At 38.7% G+C, this 22,518-nt stretch overlaps 2 protein-coding genes across 3 annotated transcripts in view; both read right to left on the reverse strand.

Annotated features, from left to right (window-relative positions):
* LOC128017486 (butyrophilin subfamily 3 member A3-like) overlaps positions 1 to 15,708 on the reverse strand; it is a 179,973-nt gene extending 164,265 nt beyond the window's left edge. Inside the window, exon 1 of one of the 2 annotated variants that reach the window (XM_052602899.1) lies at positions 14,680 to 15,708. In XM_052602899.1, the coding sequence (XP_052458859.1) occupies positions 14,680 to 15,504 (825 nt within the window). In that variant the 5' untranslated portion in view covers positions 15,505 to 15,708. Of the gene's footprint in view, positions 1 to 2,594; positions 2,669 to 14,679 lie in introns of those variants that run through there. The other variant, XM_052602905.1, reaches the window with a different exon arrangement.
* On the reverse strand, positions 40 to 21,337 carry LOC128017490 (butyrophilin subfamily 2 member A2-like). Its single transcript, XM_052602914.1, has 8 exons — positions 21,241 to 21,337; positions 21,083 to 21,133; positions 2,526 to 2,885; positions 2,277 to 2,396; positions 2,161 to 2,181; positions 1,736 to 1,774; positions 1,266 to 1,307; positions 40 to 1,170 (listed from the first exon to the last, which is right to left on the reverse strand). Exons 2-8 carry the CDS (start codon positions 21,129 to 21,131, stop codon positions 554 to 556), a joined length of 1,248 nt encoding a protein of 415 aa, XP_052458874.1. The 5' UTR covers positions 21,132 to 21,133; positions 21,241 to 21,337; the 3' UTR covers positions 40 to 553.
* Between the last annotated feature and the right edge of the window lie 1,181 nt (positions 21,338 to 22,518).

The following is a 22,518-nucleotide window of genomic DNA, read 5'->3' on the forward strand; positions in this document are numbered from 1 at the left end:
GCTGCCTTTGTATTTACATGATTAATAATCAAAAGTTTATTTCCATAATTTTCCTCTGGGGTCTTTATGTGACTGTAGGCAGATGTTCACACACACCTCCATGCACTCATTTATTGTTTGTGTCACGTAGAGTGTTGTGTTATATCTGATGATTAAACAGTTAACCCCTCGACTGTGTTAGTTGTGTTTGATTGGGAGTATTGATGGTCGAAATAAGGGAGGAATTAAATCTTCAGCACTGATTTGATGTCGTCATGTGACACTGTAGGATTGGATCACGTCATGTGAAGATGTCATTAATTGACTTTTGATTTAATTAATGATGCATTATCACTGGGAATCATCCCTAATCTTAAAAATCATTGTGTCTGAACCATATCAGTACATTTTAACAGATGTTTGTAGTTTTTCATGCATCAGGTATTTTTTATGCACGTATGTCCTTCTGATTAAACTGCATTAGTCAGTCAGGTGTCTGAGCTGTTACTGATCCCCACTGTGCTGCTCTCGTCTGGTGTAGAAACGGGTAAAGCCTGACTGGATTCAGCTGATTCTACAGATTATCACTGGCATTTACATCTAATTCTACAGCTACCATGTTACTCAGTGAAGGACTGGGTTCAGCTGGTTCTGCAGGTTTTGGAAGATCCAGGATTTTAAATGGACTCTTATCACCAACACCAGGATTGAAGAGAGGAAGGACTGATCCAGAGAATCTGCTGCTGATGGTCAGGAGATGTTTTCTCTCTGTGACGTTGTAAAATGACAGCTGACCGTGATCATAATCTAACAGAACTCCCAGTCGTTCAGGTCTCGGTGTCAGAGAGAGTTTAACTGGTGGATCAGTGTTGGTGTGAAAGCCATGAGGACCGTCTGAACACAAGAACCAGAAACCAGCTGATGCAGTTAAAGCAGATCTGTCTCTTGTAGGAAGGTTTCCCTCTTTCACCACACCAATCATCCAGAAGATTTTGGGAGGACTAGGTGGAACTGCCAGCTCTACTTCCCAATAGTGACGACCAGAGGTGAATCTTTGGGCTCCAAAAGCACATAATTCAAATGGAAACCCCTCTCCAGTGTGTTCATATTCTGGATTATCCCTCAGGATTTTACAGTCTTTAGAAACCCTCAGATCTGGATGTGAACGCTCACGGTCGATAGTGATCTCAACTGTGAGGAAAAACACATGAGCAACAGTTATTAATCCTCATTTATATAAGATGATCTTTACATTATATTCATTTATAACTCAGATGAGATCATACCTGCATGTTCCCTCAGTTCTTCTATATTCATGTCTTCCACAACTACAATAAAGACACATTATTTGTGAGTAAAAACTATGGCTATGATTGAAAACTTCTACAGTATATGCAACAGAACTTAATCAGTTATTGAAAGTAAATAGCAGTAATGACAATTATAAGTGAACAATTGTGTGACAGTGGGATTGTCACAAAAGAGGCTCTTTATTTGATAAAATAACATACGAAATATCATAAATGATGTGATAAATTGTAAAAATAGCAAACAGAAGCATTTTCACTGATGCTTTCAGATCCCTGGATGTCACTGTGTGAAATAAACTGGTTATATCCACTCATAACTAACAAACATGACATATTCATGTTAGTATCTGCTATAACATTCATGAGGATGTTGATTTAATGATAGTGAAGCATTTCAGCAGTTACAGTTCTTCTGAACATAGCACAGAACAAACGTCTTCAAATACCTGCTTTTAGCAGTCTCTCCTGAGTTTCCTCCTCACAAACTGAAATGAGAGAAAATATCAGAGAATGGTTTAAGTAATGATTCTGGGGGCCCTACATAAAACTGTGTGTGTGTGTGTGTGTGTGTGTGTGGTGGTGGGGGGTCTCTTCTCTTCCGGTAAGCTTTCAACTCATTCTTGGGTGACTGTATTAAAGCAAATGATAATTCATGTTTTCATAACCACAGGCCAAACTGAAAAACAAATCTAAATGAAATCATCTTTGAGAGCAAGGGCCCCCTGGTGTTTCAGGGTCCTAAGCAGCTTGTGTATTTTGTGTATGGGAGGATCGGCTCTGAACATAGACTTCTTTAGCTGTATCAGGAACAGGCATGTTCTCTCAGTAACATGGGCTGAAAGGGTTAATCAGATTCATGAATGTTCCTTACTTTCTTCAGTTGGTTTCTTTCCTGCAGAACAGATCAAAAACATCAACACATGAGATATGCACGAAACTAAAACCTGCTGATAACCACATCTTTAAAATCTTTCAGACAGACTGTACCTGTTCGTTTGTGTCTGTATCTGTAGAGGATCAGCCCAAACAAACCCAGAAGAGAACAGATGAGAAACGTGAGGAAAAGAGCCTTCCATAGACCTGATGAATCTGATGAATCTGATGGACCTGAGAAACAGAAACCAGATTATTTTAAACTCAACTGGAGCAAAATAATAAAATACAATAAAATCAACAATTCCTGAAATAAAATATTCCTTTCATGAGGTTTAGTTTGAATTGTAGTTTCTGACTCACTCGTGATTTTGAGATCTACCACTTTACTGTTATATGAATGTTCTCCGCTCACATAACAGTGAAATAAACCTTCATCCTGAAAAGTGAGTTTCTCCAGCCGTAGAGAGACATCTCCATCCTTCAGTCCACCAGACTGATCTGACCGCAGAGTCAAAGAGCTTCGGTTCCTGAAACATTCCTGGATGTCCTGGATCTTCCCGTGATTATAGAGGAGAACAGGGTTGTTGAACTGATCCTGACGGTACCAGCGGATCTCCAGAGCTTCAGCGTTCTCAGGAGGAGAGATCCAGCAGGGAAGAGTCACTGTGGATCCCACATGAGCCACTATAGTATCAGGAGGAACCACCACAGTCAACGACACTGAGAGAGAGAGAGAGAGAGAGTGAGAGAGACAGAGAGAGAGAGAGAGAGAGAGAGAGACAGAGAGAGAGAGAGACAGAGAGAGACAGAGAGAGAGACAGAGAGAGAGAGAGAGAGAGAGAGAGACATACAGAGAGAGCTGAGATTCTGAGATTCTGAACAGACGCACTAGATATGAGCTCCTGTTAATTGATATAAAATACTGCTGTTAATTGAGGCAAAAGCTCAGAAAAAGCCTGTGTTTTAACACTTATGGAAATATAAGAGAGAAGGGAGTACAGAAGAAGTACAGAAACGGAGAAAACGGAGCAGTAACTTTTAATCGCTTCATTGGAGGAACCGCAGCTGTGACTGACAGCAGTGAGAGCGATCAGAGCGACTACATCCAGAACAATCATCAGTACAGCAGCGAGACTACTGCCTTCATCAACACATTACAGTACGCTATTAAGAAGATTTATATATAATAGAAATATATTATACATTATTTTTATTAACAACAAGTACCAGCATTATATAAATCTCAACTGTCAATAACGGACACATTCAGCGGTTGCCATGGAGATTGTTTATCCTGCACACATTAAAGGAGACAAAAGAAAAGCCTTTAAACAGACAATGCTACATGAACACCCCGAATCTCTTTATGTTGATATGACCTCTCAAGAAAAGAGGACAAATCTGATCTTCTATACAGAGAGAAGCCTCATCTGGAAAAGTGTTATTAGTCAATATTTCCCCTTCACTAAGAAGAAGGGAATCTGTAAAGGATGTCAGATCTGCATTTTTGAATCAGCTGATCACTCCTCCCATTTCCAAACCATCAATCTGTACAACAGTGGAACGGTCTTAATTCAAGGAAATGAAGCTAGTCTCCAAGCTTTTGAGAAATCATTTCCCATTTTAAAGCAGATAATTGAGGAGGAAACAGAGGGATCTGAGGAGGAGAATGAAGTGCGTCCCTACTCTCCGGTCAGCACATCTCCAGCCCCATCTGATGAACTGATCCCTGAGCAGACCACACACACTCACCGTTATCTCCAGTGTCTTCCCCAGAAGATGGCTCTGCTAGAGATAGAGGTGTCAGAATTAAAGCAGCTCATCCTGAGCCGTCCAGATGAATTCACCATCAATAATCTCAAGGCTGAAATTAAGGAGTTACACAACATCAACATGAATCTAGAGGGCCAAATGTCAAAAATGAAAGACGACTTAATACAGAGAGAAAGAAAATTTGAGAAAAACATCCATGAGTTAAAAGAAAAGCTGAAAGAACAGACTGCAATGTGTTTAGAGCTTAAAAACAAAGACAGAGAATCTCCCAACAAGAGCTGCTCTGAGAGTAACCTGCGGCTCCATCACGAAGAGACGTCACACAGATCTGTACCTGCAGATTCAGTGAAGGAGCGCGCTCACACACCACCAGCGTCACACAGATCTGGACCTGCAGATTCAGTGAAGGAGCACGCTCACACGCCACCACCGTCACACAGATCTGGACCTGCAGATTCAGTGAAGGAGCACGCTCACACGCCACCACCGTCACACAGATCTGGACCTGCAGATTCAGTGAAGGAGCACGCTCACACGCCACCACCGTCACACAGATCTGGACCTGCAGATTCAGTGAAGGAGCGCGCTCACACGCCACCACCGTCACACAGATCTGGACCTGCAGATTCAGTGAAGGAGCACGCTCACACACCACCAGCGTCACACAGATCTGGACCTGCAGATTCAGTGAAGGAGCACGCTCACACACCACCACCGTCACACAGATCTGGACCTGCAGATTCAGTGAAGGAGCACGCTCACACGCCACCACCGTCACACAGATCTGGACCTGCAGATTCAGTGAAGGAGCGCGCTCACACGCCACCACCGTCACACAGATCTGGACCTGCAGATTCAGTGAAGGAGCACGCTCACACACCACCACCGTCACACAGATCTGGACCTGCAGATTCACACACACCACCACCGTCACACAGATCTGGACCTGCAGATTCTCACACACCACCAGCGTCACACAGGACACCAGCGACTCAAGCCTCAGTGCTTCTTCTGATGGACTCCACTGGAAAGAACATTGAACCCAAGAAACTCTTCCCCAGACAGAGAGTCCTAGCGCTCCACTGCAGAAACACAGAACGCGTTCATGAACTGCTCACTCATGATGATCTCGGCAGCCCGCAGTGTGTTATCATTCACACAGGTACAAATGACCTCCATCAGTTAAATGAAGGTACAGCTAAGGCAATACATGAGATGGCAGAGAAAGCCTCACAGACATTCCCCGCTTCACGTGTACTGATCTCCACCTTGCTCCCGCGGCTCGACGTCCCTCCCTCTGTGATCGATCAGATCAACCAAGAGATCCGTTACTCCTGCTCCAGTCTGCCCAACGTGCACTTAGTCCATCACAGCTCTGTAAGACCATGGCACCTGTATGACGGGCTCCACCTCAATCAGGATGGAGTCAGGATTTTTGCCAAAGCTATCAAAGATGTTGCTCTTGGACGCTTTCCAACAACTGCCTACAGAGGAGCTAAAAGAAACATGAGAATGCAGCCGTCCGAGGTATCTGGACCTTCATCTCACTCAAGACCACCACGAGACTTTCACAGACAACCCAGGACTTCAGGATGGTCTCACAGACAGCAGGAGAGTCAGCTCTACACTGAAGGCCGACCCCAGCGCCGGACACCCAGCTATGCCCAGGTACTGTCCCAGCAGACGCCCCCATCATCCGCTCAGGAACTACTCCCCATTAGTGAGGTGGGAGAAATTAAACGACTGCTAACCCTTCTCTGCAACAAAATGCTCAACTGAACTCAACTGAATTGTTATCATTGTGATTATTTTTATTATCAATTGTAGTTATTTTTACTTTATTATTATTATTGTTATTTTTTTAGTCATTATTCACAATGATTTATTTTAAGCAGTTTTGACTACCTTTTTACTTCCTCTACTATTACTGTTACTTAGTTATTTTATTTATTTTATTTTTGTATTTATTTAATTTTATTTTTATTTATGAAAGGTTTTGGTTTTGGTTTTGCCCCCAGTTAAACAGCAGTATTGCTTAATCGTTGATCATATCAAAATGTTAAATATTAGCTTTTGGAATATTCAGGGTTTGTGCTCGAAAACATTTGGATTAAAGAGCACAAACACAGAATTTGTAAATAGCATCACAAATGTTGACATCCTAATTCTAACAGAAACATGGTGTAGATCAGATGTGTCCACTCAGTGTCCTTCACGTTACTCTGAAATCATAGTGCCCTCATGGAAACTCAGCTCAGTACACCGTGGTAGAGATTCTGGAGGTTTAGTCATATGGATCAAAAATGACCTCGCCCCTTTTACATCACCAGTCCAGCAAGGCAAAAATCACATCTGGTTAAAATTGGATAAAAGCTTTGGAATTCTAGATAAAGACCTTTATATCTGTGGAATTTATATTCCTCCATCAGATTCCCCATACTACGACGATGAAGTATTCCACACTTTACAAGAAGAAATTAATCACTACCAAATTCTTGGGAAAATTTTATTATGTGGAGATTTAAATGCTCGAACTGGTTCAGAACTAGACCATATTGATAATTCAGGAGATAAACATCTGTTCACACATATACCCCAAGATCTCTTTAGTACCCTACCGAGAAGAAATAGCCAGGATACAGGAGTCAATAGACACGGGAAAGAGCTAGTCCACCTCTGTCAGACTTCAGCTCTTTATATCCTCAACGGTAGAATCAGTGGAGATTCCTGTGGACAGTTCACATATAGCTCAGATCTCGGGAACAGTGTTGTAGATTATGCTATATCAAATATAGGACCTTCCCATTTCAGTGCATTTACCGTCAAAGCTCAGTCGCCCCTGTCTGATCACAGCCAGATCAATCTCTCCATTAAAGGGGAAGACAACAAATCAAGGGGAATTCAGAAAAAGCCAATTCATCTACATAAACTCAAAGCACCATATAGATGGACTCGAAGTGCTGCTGAAACATATATTAATGCATTGAAGTCAAACGAAACTCTCAGTTCCATTACACTATTTAACAATTCAACATATGATAATAATTGGAAAGGAATAAATTTAGCAATTAAACATATTAATGACATTTTTGAAAATATAGCAAAAAAGGCTCATTTAAATGAAACAACCACATATAAACACAAAAATAGAACTAAACAAAAAACATCTGAAAAGTGGTTTGACCATGAATGTAAAACAATAAGACAAGAGCTACGATTCATTTCAAATCAAAAACACAAAGATCCAGTCAACTTAGAGTTACGCTCTAAACACTCTGAACTCCTGAAACAATACAAAAACACCGTGAGACAGAAGAAGCTGGACTATTATAACAACACACTTCAAAAGATGGAAAACTCAATTGATCAGGGTCAGTTCTGGAGCATGTGGAACAGTCTGAACAAGACAAAACCACAAGAGTTAGCCATACAAGATGGTCAGATCTGGAAGGATTACTTTGAGAAGCTCTATACACCTCAAACTGACCCTCTGAATAACCCCAACCAATTAAATGTCCTCCAAAAATTGAATGCTCTTGAATCATGTATCAAAAACAACCAAAATCCACTAGATTATCCAATAACCCAACAAGAACTTAGTGAAAAACTGAAATCCCTCAAATGTCAGAAATCCTGTGGCCCTGACAACATAAAGAATGAGATGCTTAAAAACAGCTCTCCTGAACTGCAAACTGCATTACTCAAACTTTTTAATTTGATTTTGAGTTCAGGTGTTTTTCCTGAGGTCTGGAACACAGGATTCATCTCTCCCATCTTTAAAAGTGGAGACAAAACCGATCCTAATAACTACAGAGGGATCTGTGTAACCAGTAATTTAGGAAAAGTATTTTGCTCTATAGTCAACTCTCGGATTTCATCTTTCTTAAAGCAACACAATGTCATCAGCAAATCTCAGATCGGCTTCCTCCCTAAACATCGAACCACTGACCATATTCACACACTACACACGCTCATAAATGAACATGTACACCAGAAGAAAGAGGGGAAAATATTTGCATGCTTTATAGATTTTAAGAAGGCTTTTGACTCTATCTGGCATAATGGACTATTTTATAAAATCATTCAAAGTGGCATAGGGGGTAAAATATACGACTTAATTAAAAACATGTATAACCAAAATAAATGTGCAGTAAAAATTGGGCAGCAAAGGACAGAGTATTTTCCTCAACAGCGAGGAGTGAGACAGGGCTGCTGCCTCAGCCCGACCTTATTTAACATCTATATCAATGAACTGGCAGATCTTCTGGACCAGTCCAACAGTCCAGGACTACAATTACACGACACAGAGGTCAAATATCTACTGTATGCAGACGACTTACTAATTCTGTCTAAAACACCAGAAGGTCTCCAGAACAACCTCGACATTTTAACTAAATACTGCCAGGATTGGGCCTTAGACGTCAACATCCCAAAAACTAAGATTATGATATTTCAGAAAAAGCCCAGAAATCTAGAACATAAACATTTATTCACATTAAACAACACCACACTTCAACATACTTTACAATATACTTATCTTGGTCTGGTTTTAACTCCCACTGGAAATTTCAAATTGGCAATTAAAACATTACTTATAAAAGCCCGCAGGGCACTACACGCTATACGAATGAAATTATTTAAAATAAACATCCCCATCCGAATCTGGACCAAGATCTTTGATAGTGTGATTCTGCCCATCGCCCTGTATGGAAGCGAGATCTGGGGTCCAGCGAGTAACTCCAGCCATAAAGACTGGAACAAACACCCTTTAGAAGCTCTGCATGTGGAGTTCTGCAGAAGCATCCTTCACGTGCACAGAAACACTCCTAATAACGCCTGCAGAGCCGAGTTAGGCCGTCTTCCCCTAAACCTCATCATTAAAAAAAAGAGTTTTAAAGTTCTGGATCCACTTAAACTCTAGTTCAGAAGATTCTCTTCATTATAAAGCATTAAAAACACAAAGAAAGAGTGCTCAAAGTAATCTTTGTGTAATGGTATCAGAGCTAACTAACAAAGCACTCGATATCACCAATCCTGAAAAACATAGAAGAATCAAAGAGATTATGAATGAAGAGAAGGAGACATACATACAGTATTGGAAAGAACAAACCAAAGAGCAAAGTCGCCTCCAGTGTTATCTGAAACTCAACAGAGAGTACAGTATGGCTGACTATCTGCTCTCAGTCAGGAATATAACACACAGACAGTTACTGACCAAGTACAGACTGAGTGACCACCAGCTGGCCATAGAGAGAGGACGACACAGAAAGAGCTGGTTACCCAGAGAAGAGCGAGTCTGTGACGAGTGTAGATCAGGATCAGTTGAGACGGAGGAGCACTTCCTCCTCCACTGTGACAAATACACATCTCTGAGAGACTCACTGTACAGTCAAATACAGCACAACACTCCTGAGCTCCAGTCACTCAGTGAACATGAAAAATTAAAAATATTACTGGGTGAAGGACCTGCTTCCTCTGTGGTAGCACATTATATTTACAAATGCCACAAACTAAGAGGTAAAGAGTGAACACATCTACATTAGAAGTACCATCAATGTTTATGAAAATGTATATAGATTTATTTTGCATGTATTTTATTCTATTTTATTTTATTTTTTCTTATGGATATATATGAATTTTTGTTTTGTTTGTTTCTATTCTGCTATGTACAATGCTTTGGCAATATGTACCTTTGTATGTCATGCCAATAAAGCAATATGAATTGAATTGAATTGATATTGACATACAGAGAGAGAGAGAGAGACAGAGAGAGAGAGAGAGAGAGAGAGACGAAGAGAGAGAGAGAGAGAGAGAGACATACAGAGAGAGAGAGAGAGACAGAGAGAGAGAGAGAGAGAGAGAGAGAGAGAGTGAGAGAGACAGAGAGAGAGAGAGGAGAGACAGAGAGAGAGAGAGAGAGAGACCGAGAGACAGAGAGAGAGAGAGAGACAGAGAGAGAGAGAGAGAGAGAGAGAGAGAGAGAGAGAGACATACAGAGAGAGAGAGAGAGACAGAGAGAGAGAGAGAGAGAGAGAAGAGAGTGAGAGAGACAGAGAGAGAGAGAGAGACAAGAGAGAGGAGAGAGAGACAGAGAGAGAGATGAGAGAGAGAGAGGAGAGAGAGAGAGAGAGAGAGAGAGACATACAGAGAGAGAGAGAGAGACAGAGAGAGAGAGAGAGAGAGAGAGAGAGAGTGAGAGAGACAGAGAGAGAGAGAGAGACAGAGAGGAGAGAGAGAGAGACAGAGGAGAGAGAGAGAGAGAGAGGAGAGAGAGAGAGAGAGAGACATACAGAGAGAGATTTTGATTTTGAGAAAACTTTATTTACAAGTAACCCAAAACAAATCAAAGTACATTTACCACAACTAAATATTTAGTAAAGACACTCAAAAACAAAAAACTAAATCATCTTCAGTTATTGTACATAACACCTCATGACTGCACCATTTCAATTTAAAAGTGGAAAGATCATTCATGGCATTATAAAAATTAAAATCAATCAGTATTCTTGCTTTGAGTAAAGACCTAAAAACCATAACCACATCGTCATTACACCTTTGTTCTAGTTTACTTTTCCGACTCATATAAATTGCCAATTTCGCTTGCCCAAAAATAAAATTCAATAATTGAAACACAATACATTTTTTCCGTGCATACTTAAAACCAAAGATAAAAGTTTCAGGAAAGAAAATCTCATTGAACTTGACACACATTTCTTGAACAAACACAAATAAAGGTTTAAGTCTAAAACAGTACATGAAAGCATGAAAAACGGTTTCCTTTTGAGAACAGAAAGGACAACCAGGGTTCTTATTAGAATCCAAAACAGAAATAAAAGAATTAACCGCAATGGCTCCATGGAGAATTCTCCATTGCAAATCTCCTGTTTTCTTTGATAATGGTGGTTTATATAACACTCTCCATTCAGGTTTTACATCGTCACATAATTTAAAAACTGAACGCCATGGGGTATCAACTCTTTTGTCAAACATTTTCTTATTAAGGATAAGAACACACAACTTGTACAAACCCCTTCCTTTACAAGAAAAAAAATCAACCGGAATGTTCTTTTGTTTAAAAAAAATACCTGAACATTCTTCAAATACTGGTTGAACTGTCAAACAGGGGAAAGGGTCCTCGCTATCAGGAATATTATTCCCTGAAAAAAAATCCTCCAGAATCAACTTCTCTTCACTTGTAAATGTCTCTGTCAGTTTAGCTAGAAAACGAGTAATAGATCGAATAGATCGGAAACCCAGTCCTTTTGCAACAGCCTCTGTGTCTTTAAAATGAGGTCCAGTTAAAGACAATAACTGACCTAAAACAAAAATTCCTGAATTTTGCAGCGCCTTGCTGAATCCCGGTAAAAAATTGGAAGAGGAAATGTCCAGTCTTGCCTTGCAGATCAGAGGCTCCCTTAATAACCAGTAAATGGAATGAAAATTCTCAGTATTTTGGATGTGAAAAAAACTCCACACTTTAAAAAGATTCCGATAAAAAGGAGGCAGCTGTGATATGTTCAAACTCTTGGGATCCATCAAAAATAGAGATCTATCCAGAGCAAAACTTCCAACAGTCTGTAGTATGATGCCACTGATTTTTCTCCAGCTTACATTCACTGGTCCATCTAAAAATCTTTGTATAAAATGTAACCGGAAAGTTGCAATTCTGCTCTGTAAATGAATTAAACCTTGACCACCTTCATCTTTAGGTAAATACAACATGCTCTTCGGGATCCAATGAAGTTTGTCCCAAAAGAAATCCACAAGGATTGCTTGAATTTCAGCCACCAATTTTGCAGGTGGGTCAATACATGCCAGTCTGTGCCATAAAAGTGAAGCCACCAAGTTATTAACAATAAGTGTTCGACCTCTAAAGGACATGTTGGGTAAAAGCCATTTCCATTTGTCTAGTCGACCTCTTACTTTCTGTAACATCCCATCCCAGTTTTTTTGCAAAACACTTTCATCACCTAAAAACACTCCAAGATATCTTATGCCCCATCTACTCCAACATAAGCCTTCAGGTAGAATTGGTTTTCTATCATTCCAATCCCCTAATAACAAAGCATCACTTTTTTTCCAATTAACCTTTGCTGAAGAAATTTTTCCAAATTCATCTATTAATTTTGATAGGACATATATATCTTCTTGTTTATTGATTATAATTATAACATCATCAGCATAAGCTGATAAACAAAAATTAAAATCACACTGTGGTACTCTTAAACCATCCAACCTCCTCCTAATTTGTTGGAGTAGTGGTTCAATAGCAATAGAATATAACATACCTGATAAAGAACATCCTTGTCTAATTCCCCTATTAACCTTGAATGGAGCACATAAACCACCATTAATCTTGATCACACTCTCAATGTCACTATAAAGAATTTTTAACATTCTTAAAAAATTTTCATGGAAACCAAAGGCTTCCAAGGCATTCCATAAATAAGAATGTTCCACTCTATCGAACGCTTTTTCTTGATCTAAAGACAACAGACCGCATTTGATATCAAGTAATTTGGACACCTGTATAATGTCCCTAATAAAAGAAATGTTGTCAAAAATTGACCTATTAGGTACACAGTAGGACTGATCCGGATGGATCACCTGTCCTATTACCTTAGCCAACCTGATTGCCAAAGTTTTTGAGAGTAATTTGTAATCACTGCATAAAAGTGAGACCGGCCTCCAATTCTTCATCTCAGTGAGATCTCCTTTTTTTGGGAGAAGAGTAACCACTGCTCTCCGGCAGCTCAACGGCAACCCACCCTTCAGTAAGCTATCATTGAACACCTCCAGCAGGTCAACTCCAATCTCAGACCAGAAGGTTTTCAAAAATTCAGCCGGTAGCCCATCAATACCCGGAGTTTTTCCAGACTCCATACTCTGGAGGGCTCCATACAACTCTCCCAAGGTCAGGGCTTTTTCCAGATCTTTCTTGGACTCCTCTGAGATGTTAGGAAGATTTTCTAGGAAATAATCTTTTCCCCTATCTTCAGGCTCAAGCTCACTTCTATACAGGGACTGATAAAAACGCAAGGCTTCTTCACGAATCTCTCTGGGGTTGGATAACAAAGTACCTTCCTCAGAACGTAAGGCGTGAATTATGCGCTTTTGTCCATTTTTCCTTTCATGACCAAAAAAATATTTCGAAGGTGCATCCATCTGATCAATATTCAAAAATTTTGCCCGGACCAGTGCCCCCTGTGTTTTATGATTTAACAGGTCTTTAAATTCAGCTTTCTTCCTTAAAAAGGTTTCCAAACAATTAATATCATTTGAGGTCTGAGTCAGTTTCTGCAAATCCATTATTTGTTTTTCAAGCACTTCTAATGAGCGAGTTAAATCTTTTGTGACATTTCGAGTGTATTGCTGTGCAAACTGTTTTATTTGTACCTTACCATAATCCCACCATTGTTGTAAAGATTTAAAAGAAGATTTGGTCTTTTTGAAAAACTTCCAATAAAACTTAAAAGATTCAATAAAAAAATTGTCATTTAAAAGATTTGTATTAAAATGCCAATAAGCACTTTTAGGTTTTACTGAACTTAATATAAATTTACAACTCACCATGTTATGATCGGAAAATGGTAATGGTGTGATATAACATTTGTTAAACATGTTCAAATGGTGTTTAAATACATAAAACCGGTCTAATCTGGCTAGAGATAAACAATTATCACGTGTGTGGGCCCATGTATATTGTCTCTCATTGCCATTTAGAGCTCTCCAAACATCACACAGATCAAATTTTTCAATTAAATGAATTAAATGTTTACGCGAAGCCATGTGAGGTTCAACATGATTTCTGTCCATATCAAGTTCAGCACAATTAAAATCACCTCCTAGAAACAAAAACTCCTCAGTACAGCAATTTTGTAAAGTTGAACAGAGGGTATCTAAAAACAATAATCTTTCCACATGTGCAGTTGGAGCATAACAACAAATAAGTACAAAAACAAAACTTTCATAAGTAGCTCTAACTTTTAACAGTCTACCTTTAATAATCTCATTTACGTCATATGAAATTGGTTTAAAATTCTTATTAAACAAAATGGCAACTCCACCACTTAAAGTGGAACTATGACTTAAAACAGATATTCCATTGAATTCTCTCATCCAATCGACACTATTATCTGAGCTACTATGTGTCTCTTGTAAAAAAGCTATATCTATACTTTTCTGTTCAATTTCTTCAAAGATTTTCACTCTTTTTTTTTAATTCTTTGCACCATTAACATTCAAAGAAGCAAGATGTACTTCACTCATTATAAAAAGGAAAAATAAGAAAAGATACATCTTACAAAGCCAAAGAAGCAAGATATTCCTAATTTTCAGAACAAACAGTATCATTATTTAGAGCAACGCAGATGTTTCTCACAATTTTTTTCAATCTATAAACTTCTTTGTTGGTAAAGCAGTCTCTAGCCATCAAACTTTTCGCTCTATCAACAAATTGCTTTAGATCAGGGAAATATTCTTGTACTTGTATTCCTCTTTTATTTTTTGTTGATCTGAGGAACAATTTGATATCCTCAAGTTCATAACTACGAGGAATTTGTTCACTTTGTGAGAGATTCACACTGCATTCAGAGGAATCGCTGTCACTCTCTGTGTCCTGCATTTCACTACCTTGTAACTCGTCAGTCTTGCTTATTTTCGCATCTAGTGACTTATTTTTCATTTTTCTTTTTTGAGGTGCCTTAAAAAGAAACTGTTCATCCTCCATCGTTAACTGTACCTCCTCACAAATTTCATTAACAACAACTCGCATCTGTTCATTGATTATACTATCTTCCTGTTGTTTATCTGTCAGAGAAACAGTAGCTGAAGGTATAACACTGTGAGTGGACTCAGTTTGCCCACTCTGAGATGAGGCCGCCACTGCCTCAGTCTCCCCCGGAGCGCTCTGAACGCTCTCTGTCACAGCCGCGACTTCTCCCGTCACCGCTACAGCGCTATCTTCGCTACTTTGCGCATTATTATTCTCTTTTTCGCCTTCAATATTTTTACTCGGGCAGTTCCTAAATAAATGTCCCGTTTTTTTGCACCCAAAACACTTAATCTTTCCAGTAGTAACAAAAATGCTATAACTGAAATCATCGATCCTAAAGTTAAGTGTTAAATCTAAGTCCACATCATCAGGGATGATCATGTAGACGAATCTCCTAAATGAAACTATATGTTTCAATAAAGGCGATTCGCTACTGATCGGTATCTTTTTTATTGGAGATACCAACTTGCCATAACGCAACAAAGCTTGCGTTAAAATCTCGTCACTCACAAAAGGTGGCACGTTAGATAGAGTTACTTTTTTGGCAGGTAAAGAAAGTGGGAGGACCGAAACAAATTCTCCTCCAACTACAATTCCCTGCTCTACCAAAACATTCGCTTTATCTACGCTATCCAAAAAAACCACTATCGCATTGTTCATCCTGGAAGCGGATAAAACACCTGCATGTCCAACCACCTCCCCAACAGCCAAGCAACAGTCCTCAATGCTCACCACGGACGCCACCTTAATTGCGTGGCGTCTAGTGAGTGAGCCCAAAGCCTGGGCCGACATGCTTCCTAAAAAAATGGATAGCACGCGGCCCTATGCGTAACAACAGCGAGACAAGAAAACACACACACACAGAGAGAAGAAACAAAACAAAACCAGAAGAAAAAACAAAACAACAAAAACCAGCGTAAAGAATAAAGATAAGAATTTACTCACGCCACTCTACACCACGCTCACGCCACTCCATCCACTCACGCACAAACACCCGCACCGGAAGTGAGAGAGAAAGTGAGAAAGTGAGAGAGAGAGAGAGTGAGAGAGACAGAGAGAGAGAGAGAGAGAGTGAGAGAGACAGAGAGAGAGAGAGAGAGAGAGAGAGAGAGTGAGAGAGACAGAGAGAGAGAGAGAGAGACAGAGAGAGAGACAGAGAGAGAGAGAGAGAGAGACCGAGAGACAGAGAGAGAGAGAGAGACAGAGAGAGAGAGAGAGAGAGAGAGAGAGAGAGAGAGAGAGACGGAGAGACAGAGAGAGAGAGATTTTATATATGCACATTGCGTAGTCTTGTTCTGCCCCAGCTAACATTTACGAGTGTTTAACATTGACCCTAGACTGTTTATTGATTCTCGATTCTTCGTCTGCCGCCTGCCCTGACCTCTCCGCCTGGTATTGTTTCTGATTCTGGATATCCTCTGACATTCTTGACGCTGTTATCTGAGTATGGTCCGGACCTCTGTAAATTTTTAATGTTCGAAAATAAAATTTGTTCTCTGATTGACTAATTTGCTGCTATTTACAGGTTTTTGTTTATTTTAATAGCAAATCTGGCAACATTACATCACCAGTATTATTTTGCCAGTTATCTAAAAAGACAGCGTCTATTTACACAATGTGCTAATATCTATAGATTCTATTTATACTATGTTAAAATAGCAGGGTTTTCTTCTATTTATACTGCTTACTGCAAATAGTGCCAATTATCTGCATCTCAGTATTGTAGTACATTATAAATCAGTATGCAATAATAACTTATTGAGTGTAAATGTAATGGATGCCACCTCATTGGGATAATAAAGCCCTCCCTACTCCTACCCTTAACTTTTTGATTATTTACTTAATTTTCATTGAAAATAAATGCTTTTCTGATGTGATTTGAAATTTGAAAACGAAAAAAAAAATTCACCAAAAGGCAGATTTGAACCCGGGTCAAACAGGTTAAAATATCTATGACTTACGCTTCACCTTCTGTGCCACTGAAGTTGAGTATATGTAAAAATAACACGTTTGGTGGGCAATATGTATGTGTGCATGGATAATAAGTAACTGATAAAATTATCCACCACATAAATATAGTATTAACAAACGTTGATGCAATAAATAGTCTGACAATTCTCTAATAAATATACTGCAAATGGATCTGAATGTCTCTGACTCTGCATCACAGGTGTTTTGTGTTAAATGTGTTAGAAAGAAAACATGTTATTTATCGGCCAATCACATTGCTGCGTGCATCACGTCATGAGCCATTACTCTGCTCAAGAGCAAGTTTCCTCACTTCAATAATCTATATGTGAGTTTGCAGAGTTTTTATTTCATACACTGCCTTTAACTGTCATTTTGCATTATTGACACACTTTTTTCTTAATTAATGTTGTTCTGTTGCTTTGACACAATCTGTTTGGTTTAAAGCGATATATAAATAAAGGTGACTTGACAATGTTTAATAATAAATAACACATACTTGACACACATTGTGTAACTGTAACACATTAGTGCGTAAAGACTTTCCACAAACTCTCTGTGTTAGGACCTGAAGGAATAACAGTAATAAATGTGTTAAGAAACATTACAACACTCATGTTTTTAAGTCAGTTTAATATTGTTAGAGGTGCAACAAGAAGCAAATGATAACCTAAAAAGCTTTTAGTTCTGTAATTGTGACTGCTTCTCAAAAGACAACAAGAATAAACTTACAGGAAAGAAGGATAACTCTTTACATCACTTGAAGAATGTTTAAAGTACAAACTTAAAGAGGGGTAACATTTTGGTTAGCTATGAGTTTGACCTATCATACCATACTTTATCTGATAAATATGCTTTATAAAATAGAAAAAAAGAGGAGCTCATACATCACACGAGCCATGATATTAAACATTTATAGTCGGTAATTATGAAATTAAGAGTGGTAACAATTCTAGCTATGCTAAAACTGAAAAAGTGGTTCAAACAAAAGCAGATACGTGAACATTGATGGTTTTACATAGACTTAGTTGTTTATTTTATTTTATTTAATTTTTTTTTTAGCCTAACCAGGGACTTGGGCTGCAAATTAGCCATTGGCTAGAAGCCTATATGTAGAGCATTGGCTGCATGAAACGGTAGCAATGTTATACTGCATTGTCCCTGTTAAATAAACTGATAAATAAATAAATAAATATTTGTATTTGTCAGATTCAGGTTGTACCAGTGGGCCCTGTTTGAAAGTGTTTAATTTGTATGTTCGTTCTGTTTATTTGTTTGTGCTATTTACACAGTGTTTACATTTTTTCAAGTTTGTAAATGTCTAGGTACAGGAGCCGAAAAATTACATGTAAAATAGCACTGCATAGTTTTCACTGAAAGAATTTCATACACAGTCATACCAAAATTTATTCAGATATCTTCAACATTTCACACATTATCACAGTTTATTTGCTCTAGTTTAGAAAATGGTAATAAAATCGGACAAACTCAGAGTTAGACTGTCAGAACAATTTAATCTTAATATCATCCTAATATTTCACTAGTAATCCACTGTATGAAAATTTATTTGGGTATAATATTCCACAGTTCACTTTATTTTGCTATACTCACTTACATAAATTCATTATAGTGTTCTGCACATACTAGTAAAATATATATAGCCTGTATATATATATATATATATATATATATATATATATATATATTCATCCAATATAATACACATCCCATTTTTTTCTCAACTGTTTACTTTCACTTAAGACAACCGATAGTTCTTTCGAACATACGTTCCAAGACGGGTTTTTTTGACATATTTTTATGCATTTGTTGTACAAGAAAAAAGAAAAAAAACAGACTGCAATTCATGCTGCTGAATTGGGCACTTTTCTGTTTGTTTAAACTGCGTTTTGTATTTGCTCGTTCAGTTGCAGGAGATACTTCGAGGAGAGCTTCGGAAAGGAGAGCTGGGTTCAGTGTTTCTGTCAGATGCGGCTCTGAGTGTCACGACCAGTGATGCAAGGAAACACGGAGAGAGAACCAATTGCGAGGAAGTCTTTATTTAATGGGTAATCCAAAAAGCATAAACAGTCCAGGCAGGGGTCAATACCAAAACATCCATCCAACACAAACAGACATGAACACAGGGCAAGGGCAAGACTGATTGACGGACGTGAATTCACAAGGACTCCGTGACACATACTAAGACAGACCGGGTTAAATACACAGGGAGAGACAAACGCTAATGGGAAACTGACAGAGTGTGATGATTGGTAATTAGTGACAGCTGGGTGCAATAATTAAGCAGGGACGTGAGGAATGTGATTAATGAAGTGACAGACACCGTGGGAAAAGAGGACATCTAGTGGACACCCAGGGAACACAACCCAGACACTGTGACACTGAGACTGTGCGATGCGCGCGCACCGAACACAGCGCGCAAGTAACCAGCTTCTCAGTCCAGCTTTTCCACGTCTTGTGTTTGAATGCTTTAGACGCTTTAGAATGTTTAAACTGGCAAGTGGCAAGGCTTAAAAACACGTGAAAATTATAAGCTTTCAAGACGTCTTTTTAGACTGGCTTCAGCCCAGGGGTGCTGCTAGGAATTTTGGCCCCATGACAAAAAAATCTAATTGGGCCCCCTCTGCGCAGCTGTTGTCTCCACATCTCTAGGACCTAACGGTCCCATCAAAAGCTTTACATAACTCTAATCAAAGGCTTGCAACTGTCTTGCTGCTTGTAGTTTAATTCTAGTACTGGCACAGTATTTACTCTGGTGATTTTTAAATGCAAGTCTGCATACAGTATGCAGTTCACTATTTGATGCAAGATTAAAAGCCACCATAAAAATGTCCTTAAAGCAACACTATGTAAAAAAATTGTACCTTAAAATAATGTTTCCAAAATCGTTTCAGTGGTCCATTTTGTAACAGGGTTGTAACAGGGTGAAAGGCACGTCTCCCTGGAATGATGCTAAGTCATTAACACAGTGGTAGCTAATTTATATGTAGTTTTCAAATTAAAATAATCATTAATTCTTCTCTCTTTAGACCAAATCAATTAAGCTTATGAGAAATTCTAATCAAGGAATACATTTGGAAAATCTTTAATAAATTAGTTCAATTTTAATTTATGGGTGAACTTTCCATTTAACAGAAGTGAAAAAGGAGCTACTTATGTGTGTGTGTGTGTGTGTGTGTGTGTGTGTGTGTGTGTGTGTGTGTTTGTGTGTGTGTGTGTGTTAAAGAAGCACAATAAGACAAATACAATATACAAATTAAACTCATTTTTCAGACACTGTAGGTTTTACTTAACATAGTATACATTTATTTAACGCCTTTTGTTGGTTAAAATTAATGACATAGGTATTTAATTTGGAATGCTGTCCTTTTCAGAAGGAAGGCATGAATCTTATACTGATTCACGTTTAGTTTTCACACACCTGTTCATGTTCACTTAATCCATAAACTACTGTATTTACGTGAGATAGTCTACACAATAAACATCTGGACTGTTGTGTGTGTATTTGAGCGCAGAGAACTGATCGCGCGCTGTATATAAGAACTGAGGAAATGGAGCGCGCGAGAGAACTTCTATCAGCGTGATTCCGCCTATCCCGCCTTCATTAATTTTAAGTTGGTCGACCACTAATTGTGACTCCCGGGAAAAACGGGTCGTCTGATCACCTCATCCCTAATCCTTCGGGTGCTGAGGACATTGTTTCAGATTGCTATTTCGCGTTTTATTTATTAGCGCGCCGTGCATTGATGACTGTCTGCAACTAACACACCGTCACTGATGAGTGCGCTTGCGCTAAGGCAGGACCAAACCATTTCATGCAGATACAGAGGGGTCGATATGGATGTTTTATTTTTTGGTCAATGGTGATATTTAACTTTTATTGCCAAAATAAGTAAAATCAAAGACATCATTCATTTTATTATTATTTGAAATATACTCGATGATGGTTTATATAATGTTTAATATAATAAAAAAAAGTTTATACGTTTTTACCTATTTGTTGTGCCCCCTGTCAGCCAGGGGCCCTTGGAATTGTCCTAACTTTTCCTTGGAATTGTGGAATTCGTCAATCTTGAAAGCACTATCTGTAGTGCTGGCCCTGCATGTGCTGGCCGCATACTTTTTTATGTAGGATATTCAATTTCAACCTCAACAAAACTAATCATAGGCCATTTTGTGGACATTACACAAATAAAAAAATGATACCTAAGTAATTATAATAAAATTAAAATAATAATAATAATATTTTTTCCACGTATTTTTATAGGGCAAGCAGAGAAGGCACAGTTGATCTCGTATATGAACTCTACTGTATAAATATGAATATTTATCTCATGTAATGAAAATAAGCATAACACTGAATGAAACTCAGTCATGTTCTTACCTGAAGTCTCTATGAGGAGATTCAGTAAAACGATAATAATCGACAGCATTCCTGTGAAAATACAGACAGACTCCAATAAAACAAACTCTGAGGAAGATTCTTCCAGAATAAATCACATGAAGAGACATCATCGATGTTCCGTGAGGAAACAAACTCACCGGAGACGAAGAGAAATCAGATAAATTCAGAAATAAGCGACACGTTTCAGTGGAAGTCCAGGCGTGCTCCCGGTGTTCCTCCCGTTTTACTTTCGGTTTCTAAAACTAACAATGAATCAAATAAGAGACCGCACCAGGTGAAGAATAACGTGACATAAGCGATGTAATTTACATCAATCACCTTTATTTATTTAGCACTTTAAACAAAATACATTGCGTCAAAGCAACTGAACAACATTCATTAGGAAAACAGTGTGTCAATAATGCAAAATGATAGTTAAAGGCAGTTCATCATTGAATTCAGTGATGTCATCTCTGTTCAGTTAAATAGTGTCTGTGCATTTATTTGCAATCAAGTCAACAATATCGCTGTAGATGACATGATTTACTCTAATTAATTTCAATGAAAAACAGCGAGAAACAGGTGAATAAAGACTGACAGTCAGTTTAATGTTTAGAAATTATTATTTCAAGACAAAGCATTTTTGCTCGTTTATGAGTGCCTTTTTTGCTCGATTACCTAGGTTTGCTATTCGATCGCAATCTTTCCTTAGAAAGCCACGTTTCTAGCATTTGTAAAACTGCATTTTTCCATCTCAAAAATATATCTAAATTACAGCCTATGCTCTCAATGTCAAATGCAGAAATGTTAATCCATGCATTTATGACCTCAAGGTTAGATTATTGTAATGCTTTATTGGGTGGTTGTTGGTCTCCATTCAGAAGATTACAGCCAAGATGTCACCACTGGATGGCAGGCAAGTACAAAGCAGAGGCCTGTAGTCTCTTGTCTGGGCTCCAAAACTTCAGTTTCATCCTGACCTTCCTCACCGTCTATCAAGTCTTGTCCCACCTTACAGACATCACAGTGAAGCTGCTAAAGACCTCAGTTGACATCGTGGAGGCATTTAGCATGGTAGATGAGGTCAAGATTATCTACAAGGAGCTACGTGAGACAAATGAAGAGGACTTCATCCAGATCTACAAGCAAGCCATCAGGACGTCTGCTCGGGTCGATGTTCAGCTGCTGGAAGGCAGACACACAGAGGAAACGTACCTGCTCAAACTGTGAAGGACTGCTATCATCGCAGCATGGCTATACCTTTCCTAGACCATGTGATCTTGGAGTTTGAATCCAGATTCAGTCCTCTATCTGTAACCGTATCCAGGCTCCTGGGTCTAATGCTGTCTATACAGTGCAACTGTGACAGTGGACATTTCTGAAGTAGTCCAACTTTACCAAGATGACTTACCTTCACCAGAGCTGACTGACCAGGA

This window comes from Carassius gibelio, chromosome A7 (assembly GCF_023724105.1).
Source record: "Carassius gibelio isolate Cgi1373 ecotype wild population from Czech Republic chromosome A7, carGib1.2-hapl.c, whole genome shotgun sequence".
NCBI lineage: Eukaryota > Metazoa > Chordata > Actinopteri > Cypriniformes > Cyprinidae > Carassius > Carassius gibelio.